Source organism: Nomascus leucogenys, chromosome 3 (genome assembly GCF_006542625.1).
Source record: "Nomascus leucogenys isolate Asia chromosome 3, Asia_NLE_v1, whole genome shotgun sequence".
NCBI lineage: Eukaryota > Metazoa > Chordata > Mammalia > Primates > Hylobatidae > Nomascus > Nomascus leucogenys.
In genome coordinates this window covers 121,140,521-121,155,122 of record NC_044383.1, presented here as the reverse complement: position 1 = coordinate 121,155,122, position 14,602 = coordinate 121,140,521, and the positions used below count along the sequence as shown (strand labels likewise).

Below are 14,602 nucleotides of genomic sequence, written 5' to 3'. Positions count from 1 at the left end.
AATAACTTCCAATTTAACCTGCTCTTTGTCCTAATTCTGTTTATCCATAGTTGTTAAAGGAAAGTGAGGCATATCATACATAGTCTGATTATTAGGTTACATTCCTTATAGCTTATTCACAGAGTTGCACCAGTACTAGTTTCTATGTGGAGTGTCAACGAGCTCATGAAGAACTAAGATCAGTGTTTACTTTTGTCAAGGAAAGAATAAGTTAAGCTGGGCAGTCTTGTTTCTCCTTTATAGATCTGAGTTCCTCACTAGATTGTAATCTTTTGAGAGTGGTAGTTAACTTTTTAATTTCTGTGTTATTTTCTTTTTGACATCAGTCCCTAGTATATGTTGTAGTTTTTAATAAATCAAGTGTTTGTTGGAATTAAACAGTGGAATTAAAGCTCCACTGTCAAAAATGTTTATGAACTGTAGTCATTTACAGATAACTCCCCTCAGGGTAGTGTTTGAGTAAAAAAGATCATAAGTCTATCATGTTGGAAGGATGAGTTGAAGTAAAACTATATTTTAGTACTAATTCATCTCCAGTAATATATTTGGTGCCATTTTTACAAAATATCTCCTTTATACCATTGATTTTGATAGGATGGATTTTATGGCCAAGGCTGTGGGCTTGATTTTGAAGTTCAGTTATTTTTCAACATATTTTCTTCTTATCTTCATTTTTGGTACACTGTTTTTCTCATGGGATCTTCCACGGTTGTATTTGTGTGGTTTGAGTCTAGCTACTTATCATTTCCACCTTAACAGACTTTAGCTACTTAGCAGAGATTATTTTTGGTCTGGAGCATAAAGGATTATGAAGAAACAGCTTCTCTGCCCTTCTGACATTGTAGGACATCAATAGAGTTGGTTTAAAATACTTTTTTCCTGTCTGCCTTCTGTAGAGTATCTTCTGAAGAAAATGGTCATAGTTTCCACACACCTCAAAAAGGACCACCCATTGAAGATGCCATTGCTTCTTCTGATGTTCTTGAGATTGCTTCTAAACCTGCTAATCCACCCCACACGATTCAAGCATCAGAAGAGCAGAGTTCAACCCCAGCACCGGTGAAAAAGTCTAGCAAGCTAAGGCAGCAAATAGATGTGAAGGCGGAACTGGAGAAACGGCAAGGAGGGAAGCAGCTCCTCAACCTAGTGGTCATTGGTAATGCTCTTTGTCCCTCTGGATCGTCAGCCAGCCATGCCTTAGCCTGCCCACTGTCTGGTGGCAGCATGGAAACTCTGAGTTTCTCCATGGGTGGAATGGACAGAGAGGAAGGAGGCACAGCCTCATAATGCTTTCTAGTCACCTGGGGAGAGATAATGCCAAGTTACCAAAGAGGTCATTACACTTGATTGTGGGGTTTTTCATTTTGTGAACATTTTGAAATTGGCGTGTCTTGTTGACAATTTTAATTTCCAAAAATCTGAGAAATTCCCCCCCTCTGTAAAGAGACATGCTCTTTTTTTCTATTAGATGTTTTAACTGTCAGTTTATAAATATTGGTATTACTGTAAACCACTGACATGAAATATTGAATTACACATTTATGCAATGCCTCAATGTGAACATCTGGAAATGTACCTGGTATTAATCCTGAATCAATTTTCTTTAGGTCATGTTGATGCTGGGAAAAGTACTCTGATGGGCCATATGCTTTATCTTCTGGGTAATATAAACAAAAGAACTATGCATAAGTATGAACAGGAGTCTAAAAAGGCTGGCAAAGCTTCGTTTGCATATGCATGGGTCTTGGATGAAACTGGCGAAGAAAGGGAAAGGTAGTCACTATATTTCAAAATTTTCAGTTTGAAATCATACAGTCTTCTAAAATAAGTGTGTAATATGTGTTGAATTTGTAAAACATATGAAATACTTTAGAGATTGTTTTTAGAAAATAGCTTTTAAATATCAGGGAAATATTTTGACTTTTTTGTTGTAATCTACATACTGTTTTTACTCTTCTGAATTTTACGGAAATAGATTAAAAGAATGTTTAAAAGAAACAAAACAAAAGCCATGCAGAAAAAAAACAGTAAAAATCATAAGCTAATTATTCTATGGGATAAGTTTCAGTTGTCACTTCCCTAAGTATTTGTCAAATTGCCTTGATTTTGAATTAAAATTATGAGTAAGACTTTTAATTTCATGTCAGCTTACAAAGGAAAGGTAACTGTAGTAAAACCTCTTCTGTCTAGAATCTAAATAACCAGCAAATTCAAATTACCAAACAATTCATTTTTATACTTTACATATTATGTTTTTATGAGACAGTCAGCAAACAAGTAATTCTGTATCTATAATGCAGTCAGTTACTCCTCTGTCTCTGTTACTGTGTTGAGTGCTAATTTTGGGGGGATTCTAGTAGGAATATGCAGCTACTCATACTCTGGCCAAAGAATAGTATTTCTTTTGAAGTCTTTTTAGAGTGTCAGTATAGATCATGTTAGGGTTGTTAGGGTGGGAGAGCCAAAGGGCACCTTAATAATTAGTGAAATGGCAGATATATCAACTGTGTCAAAATAATGACTCTTTACAAACCTATAAAGTCCTGTGGAAGTCGTAAATTAACAAGGAGATTAAACTGTGTTCACTGATGTCTTCAATCTGATTATTGGAGAATGTATCTGGATTTTCATGCCTTTTTAATGTGTATTTTCTTGCAGTCTTGGATAGTCTCCATTATAAACATATAAGGTAGCGCTCTGTAAAGCAGGTCACAGTATTCCTTAGCTCTTCTGATAAACTGGAATTTGTATCATAATGGTTTCTCTTTTTTTGTGGGTGTCTTTAGTTCTTTATAGTATCACAGACCTGTTTTCTATCCTAGTAAGAAAAATTAGCTGGACAGTTGCCAATTTTGGAAAACAATGTAATTGTATATGATGCAATATTGGAAGCCTAAATAATTTTCACCTCTCAGTTTAACATGCACATTATTAAAGTATGTGGCTTTTTGGTTTTCTTTGCATTATCTAATAAGCAGGTAAAGACATTGAGAACAGTATAAGTTAAGTTAGAATGGTTTACTTGAATTTACATGGTATCTTAGTTGAGCTGGCAAGTGAACTAATAATCTATTTGATTCCTATAATGGTCAGTCATTTTAGCTTTTTTGATAATATATCTATTGATTGGCTTTCATATTTTTGCTGCTGCGTTTTGCTGCTGCTAGTTTTTTATTGCTCAGCATGATATAAGTTCTAGAATATTTCTTCATTCCATAGATAGCAGATGCTTCCAGGTACACGATGGGAGTTTTAGCTCACCACCGTATGTTCCTTAATAGCATTTACAAAATGTAATATGTTGCTTATCCCACCATGTTAAATATTTGTAAATCCCCTAGTCTTCTCAGATACTGAAGAGCAGAAATTAGTAAATTGAGTGACATTTCATATCTTTAGGGTTACAAATTGAAATCAGAGCTGGGTCAGCAGAGTATACCCAGGTCAGTCTAGGGAGGATCTCAGAATAAGTGTTAGTTCACCATTATTCTGAAGGTGTCTGTGGTCCCTAGAGTATTTGGGAATTATTAAAGAGAATTAAGCGTCACTTTAGCAAACTAGGAGGTCCATGCTTTCAGATTAAACTAAAATGGCTTGACTAAGGAGACCTACAGTTACTTTATTGCTAGTTCATATCTATAGTTCATTATTCTAATTGTTGTACTCTTTTGGTAGTAAAAGGGAGTATTATTATTCCTTACTTTGGGTGATTCTGGGGCAAACCTAGTTTATTGCCATATGATTTCCCTGTCTAAATTCCTGAGGCCTAGAATGACTGAGTGCCCTTGTAGACTTTCCTGGGGCCTTCTTCTACAGGTTAAGCATCCCTAATATGAAAATGTGAAATTTGAAATGCTCCAAAATCTGAAACTTTTTGAATGCTGACATAACATCACACGTGAAACATTCTACATCTGATCTCATGTGACAGGTCACACAAAACGACTGAAAATGTTGCATAAGATTCCCTTCAGGCTGTGTGTATAATGTGTATATGAAACAAAGGAATTTTGTGTTTAGATGTGGGTCCCATCCCCAAGATATCTCATTTTGTATATGCAAATATTCCAAATCCGAAAAAGTCTGTAATTTGAAAAGCTTCTAGTCGCCAGCATTTCACTAATCTGAATCTACATTTTTGTGGCTGAAAAAAGGCACTATGTTGGTCTCCAAGAAGAATTAAATAGGATACAAAGCAATCTGCTGTTCATCTATCTCTGTTTTTTAAAAATTAGGCATCTGCTTTGATATCTTATGTTTTCTAAATATGTAGCATACTAACCAGCCTTGCAAATTAAGTTTTATAAGCTCATTTCTATAATTAGTGAAGCATAAGCATAGAACGTGAAGAAAAACACCTCTCGGTTGTGGTAATTTTTCATTTATCTTTTCTCATATGCAGTATTTTCCCCCCATTTAGAGTTGTCCCCATGTATCTTTCTTTCTTCACAATTTACACTATTTCTTACAAAACAAATAAGATAATAGGGCATAACTATCATTTTTATTGAGCTCTTTGTCCTCCATTTTGTGTTAAAACCATATGGATGCACTTCTATTATAGCAGAAATTCTAGCCCCGATTGATAATTTAATTATTCAAAAATAATGGTCTATAAAAACAATTTCCATTTTTACCTAAGAATGTAGATGGTCATGTAGACTATTATTAATTTACTCTATAGCACTATTTACATAGTACATGCTAACCATGTTATGTTTTGTTTAAGGGGAGTAACCATGGATGTTGGTATGACAAAGTTTGAAACCACAACCAAAGTTATTACATTAATGGATGCTCCAGGCCATAAGGACTTCATTCCAAATATGATTACAGGAGCAGCCCAGGTAACTGCTGTTTTCCTCAGTGTAGTGTACTGATTCTACTTTACATAAAATTTCCTGATGCTGAGGTTACAATTCTAGGATTTTGACTTTTAAAATATTTTAAAATTAAACATTTTAACCTTTATAAAGCTTGAACAAAAAAAGAGCAATATTGTATTTTTCATGATCTTTTTACCTGTACTTTGTAAAACCTTTTAAAATTTCTTACAAAGAAACAAAATGTATAAAAGCTATGAGTTTCTTTATCGTAAAAGTAATGGTAAAGGACTTGATGAGTATAGCTTCGTATTTCCTTTATTGATAAGTTGGCCTGAGTATTTCAAAATCTGCCTTATGTCTTTCAATATATTCAAGTCCTATATCTTTTTAAAGAGCTTGTTTATGCAGAAATACTGAAGCTTGGGTATTTTCGCCCAGTGGTTTATTTACTTTCTTTATAATATTAAAAAAGCATTGCAATTTCTAAATTACATGATTCTTAATAAGCATACTGCAAAAACTCAAATATAATTTGCATCCATACATCACTTAATGATAAGGAAATATTCTGAGAAGTGAGTTGTTAGGCAGTTTCATCATTTGTGAGTTTACTTACACAAATCTGGATGGTAACATCTTTTATACACCTAGGCTACATGGAACCTATAGTTCCAAGGCAACAAACATGTGTAACATATTACTGTATTGAATACTGTAAGCAGTTGTAGCACAGTGGTAAATATTTGTGTATCTAAACTGATCTAAGCATATTATAGAAAAGGTACAGTAAAAATAGGTCATAAAAGATAAAAAATGGTACACCTGTATGGGGCACTTACCATGAATGGAGCTCGCAGGACTGGAAGTTGCTCTGGGTGATTCGGTGAGTGAATGGTGAGTGAATGTGAAGGCCTAGGACACAACTGTATACTTTACAAACACTGTACACTCAGGTGACACTAAATTTATTTAAAAATATGTTTTTCTTTAATAGTAAATTAAGCTTAGCTTACTGTAGCTTTTTTTACTTTATAAACGTTTAAGTTTTTTTAACTTTCTGACTGTCTTATAATAACACTTAGCTTAAAGCACAAACATGTTGTACAGCTGTATAAAAATATTTTCTTTCTGTGTAGTCTTATTCCATAAGCTTTTTTTAATATATGTTTTTTACTTTTTAAACTTTTTTTGGTGAAAAAGACACAAATACGCACATTAGCCTAGGCCTACAAAGGATCAGGATCATCAGAAGTGAAAAATAGTAAGTACATAAACCACTATCATAGTTATCATTATAAAGTACTATACATAATTGCATATGCTATATTCTTTTTTTTTTTTTTTTGAGACGGAGTCTCGCTCTGTCGCCCAGGTGGGAGTGCAGTGGCGCGATCTCGGCTCACTGCAAGCTCCGCCTCCCGGGTTCACGCCATTCTCCTGCCTCAACCTCCCGCATAGCTGGGACTACAGGCACCCGCCATCACGCCCAGCTAATTTTTTTGTATTTTTAGTAGAGACGGGGTTTCACCGTGTTAGCCAGGATGGTCTCGATCTCCTGACCTCATGATCCGCCCGCCTAGGCCTCCCAAAGTGCTGGGATTACAGGCGTGAGCCACCGCGCCTGGCCTGCATATGCTGTATTCTTTTATACAATTGGCAGTGCAGTAGATTTGTTTATACCAGTATCATCACAGATACATGAGTAATGCATGGTGCTATGACATTATGGCGACTACGACATCACCAGGCAGTGGGAGTTTTTCAGCTCTATTATAATCTTATGGGACCACCATCGTTTATGCGGTCCATGGTTGACCAAAATGTCATTATGCTGTGCATCACCGTAACTTTAAATGATTAAAGCAATGAAAATAGCACTGCATATATAGGACATTGATTTCTTTCATAATGGATGATTACTGGAAAACATGACGAATTAAAATAACTTGACTGTTACATGGCAAAAACATGACTTCAAGCAATTAACCATTTTCTGGGATCTACTCATTAAAAGATTAATTTTTTGAGACAGAATCTCACTCTGTAGCCCATCCTGGAGTGCAGTGGCACAGTCATCAGTCACTGCATCCACAACCTCCCGGGCTCAAGGGATCCTCTCACCCCAGCCCCCTGAGTAGCTGGGACTGCAGGCATGTGCCACCATGCCTGGCTAATTTTTTAATTTTTTGTAAAGATGGGATCTCACTGTATTGCCCATGCTGGTCTTAAAATCTTGGGCTCAAGCACTCCCCACCTCAGCCTCCCAAAGTGTTGGGATTACAGGTGTGAGCCACTGTGCCCAGCCAAAAAGAGAATTTTAATATGAACATTTGTCAACCAAAAAGGATATTGTGTGAATACATTATAATATATTTGAAGATAAACAAGAATTTTTTGATACAGTTTTAGAAAGTTGACATGTAATTTTAGAATATTAATTCAAGATTCATGGACTGAATGTGATAAAAGATTGAAATAAAGTAATTATCGCTATTAATTGAGTACCTAATATGGACCAGATACTGTATTAGGTGTTATATGCATTTAGTTTAATATAATCTTTATAACAACTCTAGGAAGTGTATATTATCACCATTTTAAATTAGTATACAATCATCCTTCTATGTGCATGGATTTTGTATTTATGGATTCAGTCAACTGTGGATTGGAAATATTTGGGGGGGAAAAATTCCACAAAGTTCCAAAAAGCAAAATTTGAATTTGCCACACACTGAGTACTGTGTTGAATCCATGCAAATGAAGTGATATGTAGGCATTGTATTAGGTGTTACACATAATCTAGAGATAAAGTGTGTGAGAGGAAGTGTGTAGGCTATATGCAAAGGCTACCCTGTTTTGTATAAGGGACTTAAGCATTCATAGATTTTGGTATCCACGGGTGTTGGGAGGTCTGGAACCAATCCCTCACTGATACTTAGGGAAACTGTACTTCTCATTGCATTTACCAAAGAATGCAATATAGTTTTGATTTCTCCTTATATATGTATATGTATGTGTGTGTGTGTATGTCTGTGAGTCTTTTTCTTTTATTTTCATTGATTACTTATTCAATACTGGCTGTGTAGCAAGCACTGGGGTAGCAGTGTGGGAATGCAATACCTACAAAGCACTGATAGTTTAATGGGCGAGACAAACACCAGAAGAAGCAGTTGTAGTAAAAAATGCTTCTGAATTCTAGAATCTTAGAGGCCACAGTTATTATAAAGATCATTTATTCCAGGCCAAGGTGTGGAGGTTCACGCCTGTAATCCCAGCACTTTGGGAGGCTGAGGTGGGCAGATCGCTTCGACCCGATCTGGGCAACATGGCAAAACCCTGCCCCTACTAACAATACAAAAAATTAGCTGAGTGTGGTGGCAGGTGCCTGTGGCCTCACTTACTCAGAAAACTGAAGTGGGAGAATCACCTGAGCTCTGGAAGTTGAGGCTGCAGTGAGGGAAGAGTGAGACCCTGCCTCAAAAAACAAAAATCATTTATTTCAAACTCTTTATGGAATTATGGTGGGAAAGGATTTTAGAGATCATCTAATTGAATTCCATTATGTAACAAAGAAATAAAGAGACTCAAAGATGTTAAGTAACTTGCCGAGTGTGCAAAATATTGCAGTGGGCTTTGGGGACACAAAGAAGCATACAAGGCATGCTGCCTCACCTCAGGGAAATCACAGTGTGGAAGACAAGACGTGAAGATGAAAGGCTAACAGTTGCACTCCAAGAACAGAGAAGATACACGTTGTGGAGAGAGATCACTTTATTCTGCGTGATCATCAGAGGCTTCCTTGAGAATGCGTAGTAGGCATTTGGACTCCCAAAGACAAGAGCTATTGCCTAGAAATAATATTAATAGAGAAATTGCCCAGTAATTTTTTGGAGATAGTAATAGGAAGATTAGGTAGAACATTTGTGGCTGTAGGTATCTTTTTTTTTTTTTTTTTTTTTTTTTTTGAGACGGAGTATCGCCCTGTCACCCAGCCTGGAGTACAGTGGCCCAATCTCGGCTCACTGCAACCTACGCCTCCCAGGTTCACGCCATTTTCCTGCCTCAGCCTCCTGAGTAGCTGGGACTACAGGCGCCCGCCACCATGCCCAGCAAATTTTTTGTATTTTTAGTAGAGACGGGGTTTCACCGTGTTAGCCAGGATGATCTCGATCTCCTGACCTCGTGATCCGCCCGCCTCGGCCTCCCAAAGTGCTGGGATTACAGGCGTGAGCCACAGCGCCCGGCCGGCCTTAGGCATCTTAATACCAATTCAATGAATTTCACATTTTAACCTAAGAAGGTAAATATAATTTTACAGTTATTATGAAAACCTAATGAGAAAAAGATTTTCAATTACTGTGCCTAGGACTTGGAAGTTCAGGTCTGGATGTTTTATATAAACTATATTTACTCCCTAGTGTTTCTGTGAAGTAAGTAAGTTGGTAACACAGAGAGGTTAGACAACTTGCCTGAGGTGTGGAGAACAGTTATTGACTACAAGTATGCGTGAAAGAGCCAATTTTCAAATTGATTGCTTCAGTTTGTATGCTTATTCTTATCTAAGAATCCTTGATCAAAAGAGCTGGATCTCACTGAGGAAATTAATGTTCAGTTTTATAAAATATGAAGGATTGGAAGTGAAGATGGCACTTAAGAGTAGAGACAAAGCAGGAGTATTTAGGTACGAGTAAAAGGAAACAGGAATAGTGTAAATTATCCCACCAGACAAAGTATATGGATAGTACTTCAATTTAAATTGTAATGTTCTGTTGTAAGAAAGTATCTGAGACATTCTTGACATATTTTATGACCATTTATTTTCCATTATGGTGAGGATTATATATTATATCTGAAATTCTTTAAAAACTGGAGAGCACAGAAATAAAGGGTCATTGGGGAAGCAACAAAGAAACAAGCTGTTGTGGACTCTATTCTGACCAGAAAGCAGGAGAACTTAATGATGTGGATGGAATATAAGAGGACCCTAGAGAGAAAGTGATTATCATGTAACAGTCCGAGATAGCTAAAGAGGGGAATGCCAGGTGTAGTCTTTGTTTCCTGGATTTCAGAAAAGTGGATTTCTATGACAAACAGGTATGCATACAAAGCAAAAGCTGTAAAAGAGAAAATAAAAGTGTTCTTTAAAAAATGCCCCTACAGTGCATTGACAGAAATAATTGATAAGAATGAAAAGGAGGAACTTCTATGGTTGCACAAACTGTCTATTGCACATTTTAAAAGGCCGCATCCACATGATGCAAGTGGCATCAACACAAAAGAATAGTGGGAACCTGTAAAGTTAGTTTCAATAAGGCTAACAAAAACTGAGCTAAGCTGAGGTTAGCTTTCTTCTTTTGTGGGGTGTGTAATTTGAGTCTGAAAGGAATGTCTTTCCTTCTGATTCACAAGATGGTCCACACAGGTTAGAAAACTTTGTTATACAAGGCTTTTTTTTCAATAGCTATAGAGGATGAATATGCTGCTTTTTGATAATTCATATATTTGCTGTTTTTCTTCATTATAAACAATACTCTGATGAATATCTTTGTAGAGGTATACTTATTTCTCTGGGATAAATTCCTAGAGGTGGAATTGATGGGAAGTAAAATATGTATTATTTTTAAGTTCTTGATACTTTTTGTGAAAATACCCGCTGGAAGGTGGTGCACCTACAGTCCCATGAACAATATTTGAGGATGCGCTTCTCAACACATCCTTGCCTACAGCAAATAATTTTGTCTTTTAAATCTTTAACAATGTGATTTGTAAAAATGGGAGAGGGGGAATATGTCAATGTGTTTTTATTTTACTTTTAAAAAATTTTAGTTTCTACTAAAGTTGAATTTTTTTCATGTCTGTTGACCATTTATATTCCTTTAGCAAATAGCTTGCTTGTATCCTTTAAAGCTATGTCTTCTTGCTTTGTTTTGGGGTTTTTTTTTTTTTTTTTTGGTAAAGATTCTATAGAGATTATAACTTTTACTTTATATGTTACAAATGTTTGTCCCTCCCTGTCTACTGTTTTTTGTTTTTTTTTTGAGACAGAGTCTTGTTCTGTCACCTGGGCTGGAGTGCAGTGGGGCGGTCTCGACTCACTGCATCCTCTGCCTCTCAGGTTCTAGTGATCCTCATACCTTAGCCTCTCAAGTAGCTGGGACTACAGGTGTGCACCACCACACCCAGCTAATTTTTGTATTTTTTGCAGAGATGGGGTTTCACCATCTTGGCCAGGCTGGTCTCGAACTCCTGACCTCAGGTGATCTGCTTGCCTTGACCTCCCAAAGGGCTGGGATTGCAGGCGTGAGCCACTGTGCCTGGTTGCTGTTTATTTATGTTTTAATTTTGTTTATATTTTTCCTCCTTTGCTTATATATTTTAATTGTTATATAATAAAGTGTGGACTTTTTTCTTGTTCTTTGTGTCATTATTTTTGGTGACTTTATTTTAAAATTTTAATCCATCTTTGGGAGTCTTTTGTTTAATTTGCTTTGGTGGGGGTAGTTAGGGTCTTCGTTTAAAAATTTGACTAACATAATTAATTGAATAATCTGTCCTTTGAATTAAAATGCTGAAACATTATTTCTGGCTTCGATTATTTTTCTTCTTTAGGCGGATGTAGCTGTTTTAGTTGTAGATGCCAGCAGGGGAGAGTTTGAAGCTGGGTTTGAGACTGGAGGACAAACACGAGAGCATGGACTCTTGGTCCGTTCTCTGGGAGTGACGCAGCTTGCTGTTGCAATTAATAAAATGGATCAGGTATTTAAGGGCTTTGTGGAGATTTGTTTAAGATGCTAATTAAGATGTTATTCTGCTCATATAGATGACCTTAGATGTGACTAGTGTACATTTTATTAGTCGGTTGCCATGTTTTTAAAAATAAATTCTCTGTTCTCATCTTAAATAAATGAGATGTTAGTAATTTTTAAGTAAGAAAATGTCTTCTTCTTTTCAAAATTAATTTTTAAAACCTAAAAATTGTTTTAAATTATAAAATAATACATGTTTCTTATAGGGGAATGAAAGTATAAAAATCAGAAATAAACCTATATTTCCAATTCTCCTTCCCACCCAGAAACTTATAACATTTCATTTTGTATATTCATCCAATTTATTTTTATAGATAAGACTCTTTATTTACAAAATTGGGTTATCTGTTTTATCATCTGCTTTTTAAAAAATAATTTTCTTGTCTTATGCATGTTTCCAAGTAATTGATAATCCTTAGATAAAGAGGCTATTGTATTTATGGCTGTATTCTAGTCTATTTTAAAGATGGAATTTATTAAACATTTACTTTTGAACATTTCCTGCATATGTATTTAGAAATGGTTCATTCCATGGAAATTTCTGGGCGTAAGGGAATATACGTTTTAAGACTTGCTGAACCTGATTAAAATGCCTTTGAGCAAAATTCTAGTTATTTACTTCTGGCACATATGGTGTATTTACTTTCCTAAACTCGTATCAATACTGCTGTTATTACAAAATTGTTTTCCCAATTTATGTATGAAACATGATTCCTCTTTTTAAAAAAATTTACTCTTCTGTGAATGTTCATATAAATGTTTTATATATTCACAATTTGTTTTTTCTTTGGGGAATTATTTATATAATTTCCTCGTTTATGTAACTGTATTTTTTTCTTATTGGTTTGTAAACATACTTTATTTGTTAAAGTTACTACCCCTCTATCCTCTCTTAGATATCTTTCCAATTTGTTACTTTACTTTTTGTTTATGGTATGTTTTAGATATATACTGAAATTTATAAATAGTTCCTTTTGACTTCTGTCTTTATGCCTAGGTATTTTCTTTCTTTCTGTTTTTTTTTTTTTTTTTTTGAGTTGGGGGTCTCACTCTGTTGCCCAGGCTAGAGTGCTGTGGTGCCATCATAGCTTACTGCAGCCTCAATTCTTGGGCTCAAGCAGTCCTCCCATGCCAGTCTCCCTAGTAGCTGGGACTACAGGTGTGTGCCACCATGCCCTGCTAAGTTTTAATTTTTTGGAGCGATAGTGTCTCACGGTGTTGCCCAGGCTGGACTGGAACTCCTGGCTTCAAGCTATCCTCCTGCCTCAGCCTTTCAGAGTGCTAGGATTACAGGTGTGGGTCACTGCACCCAGCCTGCTTAGGTATTTTCTTACCCTGGGATCTGATGTACCTACATTTGCTATTAGTTCCTTTATGGTATCATTATTACATCTACTTTTAATTTTTTCCCAGCATTTGACCATGAAAAATTTCAATATAAAGAAAAGCTGAAAAAATTTTATAGTAAACATCCATATTATACTCACTTATTAAGATTCTACCTCTTACTTGATCACTTGTTGGTTTCTCTGTGTACTTCTTTACCCATCCATTAATCCATTCCTTTGGCATGCATTTCCATGTAAGTTGCAGACCCCTAAATACTGCAGTGGCATGTCATTATCCAGAGTTCATATTATGTATATTTTTTTAGTCTATTTGGCTTGAGGGGAGTGCTGATAATTTTATTTTATTCTAACAGTTGGTCCAAGCAAAAGTGAGTAAAATATTCACTTTTTCCCCCCAAATTTGAAATCACTTTTAGCATATATAAAAAATTCTAAATGTATTAGAGACTATTTCTAGGCTTTCTGTTTTAGGAACAATTACTTTTAGATCATATTATTAGCAAGGTCTGATATTCTGTGTTTTGATTTTAATAGATTTTATATTTATATTTTATATAGTCTTGATTATATTTCATTGCAGAAATTTAAATTTTATGTATCATGTTCTGAAGCATAGTTTTAAAAATAAATTGGATCTTTATCAGGTTAATTGGCAACAAGAAAGATTTCAAGAGATTACTGGAAAACTTGGGCACTTTCTTAAGCAAGCAGGTTTTAAGGTAAGATCATTTTAGATTTATTTGTTATTACTTTCCTTAAGTCATCTTACTGGTATGAGAGGAAAAACTAATACTTTGATATTCTTATTAAATTTGTTTAATTCTCTTTGCTTTATTTTCTCTTGAGTATCATGTATATAATCTTTGTATTATTTCAACTTAGAAAATTGCATATGTTTAATATTTGGGTTGGTTTTTATGTAAGCAAAATACTTTTTTACCCTACCTATTAAATTAGATGGTATAGGTTTAGAGAGGTCATAGAGGAGTGTGGAAACTGATAGGGAAGAATTTGTCCAGCAAGCATCTGTAATATGCCTTTGTTACCAAATGCTTGAATGTTTTGGAATAAATTTGCAAGTTTCCCACAATAAAAAAAGTTGAAAATTATCGGATCAGATAACTTTGGGGCTGTAGTTCTATGATTTCTATTACGTTTTAAAAAGTACACTGTTGCTTTTGCAAACTTGGTGCAGTTACAGTAATGGTGAATCTTTTAATGTTTTAAAAAATGTTGTATTAAGTTTCATAAGTCAATCTTTTTAATAGGAGAGTGATGTAGCTTTTATTCCTACAAGTGGTCTCAGTGGTGAAAATCTAATCACAAGATCTCAGTCAAGTGAACTCACAAAATGGTATAAAGGACTATGTTTATTAGAACAAATTGGTAAGTATACTGCCATTCTAGCTTTAAAGCATTATAAGCTTGGTATTAATTATTATTTAGAGTTATTTATGGGAGATAGTCACATGTATGAAAAAGCATAGGATTTGTAGTCGGAGGAACTAAGTTGCCTGTTTTGTCATCATGTGCAATACTTAACCTGTCTAGTGCTCTGTTTTCCTCAGTTAATGAGGCTAGTGCCTGGTCCTGGTTTACGTATCTTGTAGACTGTTGTTAA

General features: G+C 35.3%; 1 protein-coding gene across 7 annotated transcripts in view; it reads left to right on the top strand.

Annotated features, from left to right (window-relative positions):
- The window catches only part of HBS1L (HBS1 like translational GTPase), a 97,735-nt gene that overhangs the window by 58,446 nt on the left and 24,687 nt on the right, over positions 1-14,602 (top strand). For all 7 annotated transcript variants that reach the window (XR_004029363.1, XR_004029364.1, XM_003255754.3 and 4 more), the window contains 6 exons: positions 897-1,156; positions 1,608-1,773; positions 4,730-4,847; positions 11,436-11,582; positions 13,626-13,700; positions 14,250-14,367. Coding sequence is in view for 5 of the 7 variants with exons in the window: in XM_003255754.3 (XP_003255802.2) it covers positions 897-1,156; positions 1,608-1,773; positions 4,730-4,847; positions 11,436-11,582; positions 13,626-13,700; positions 14,250-14,367 (884 nt within the window). In the remaining 2 variants the exon portion in view is untranslated. The remainder of the gene's footprint in view (positions 1-896; positions 1,157-1,607; positions 1,774-4,729; positions 4,848-11,435; positions 11,583-13,625; positions 13,701-14,249; positions 14,368-14,602) is intronic.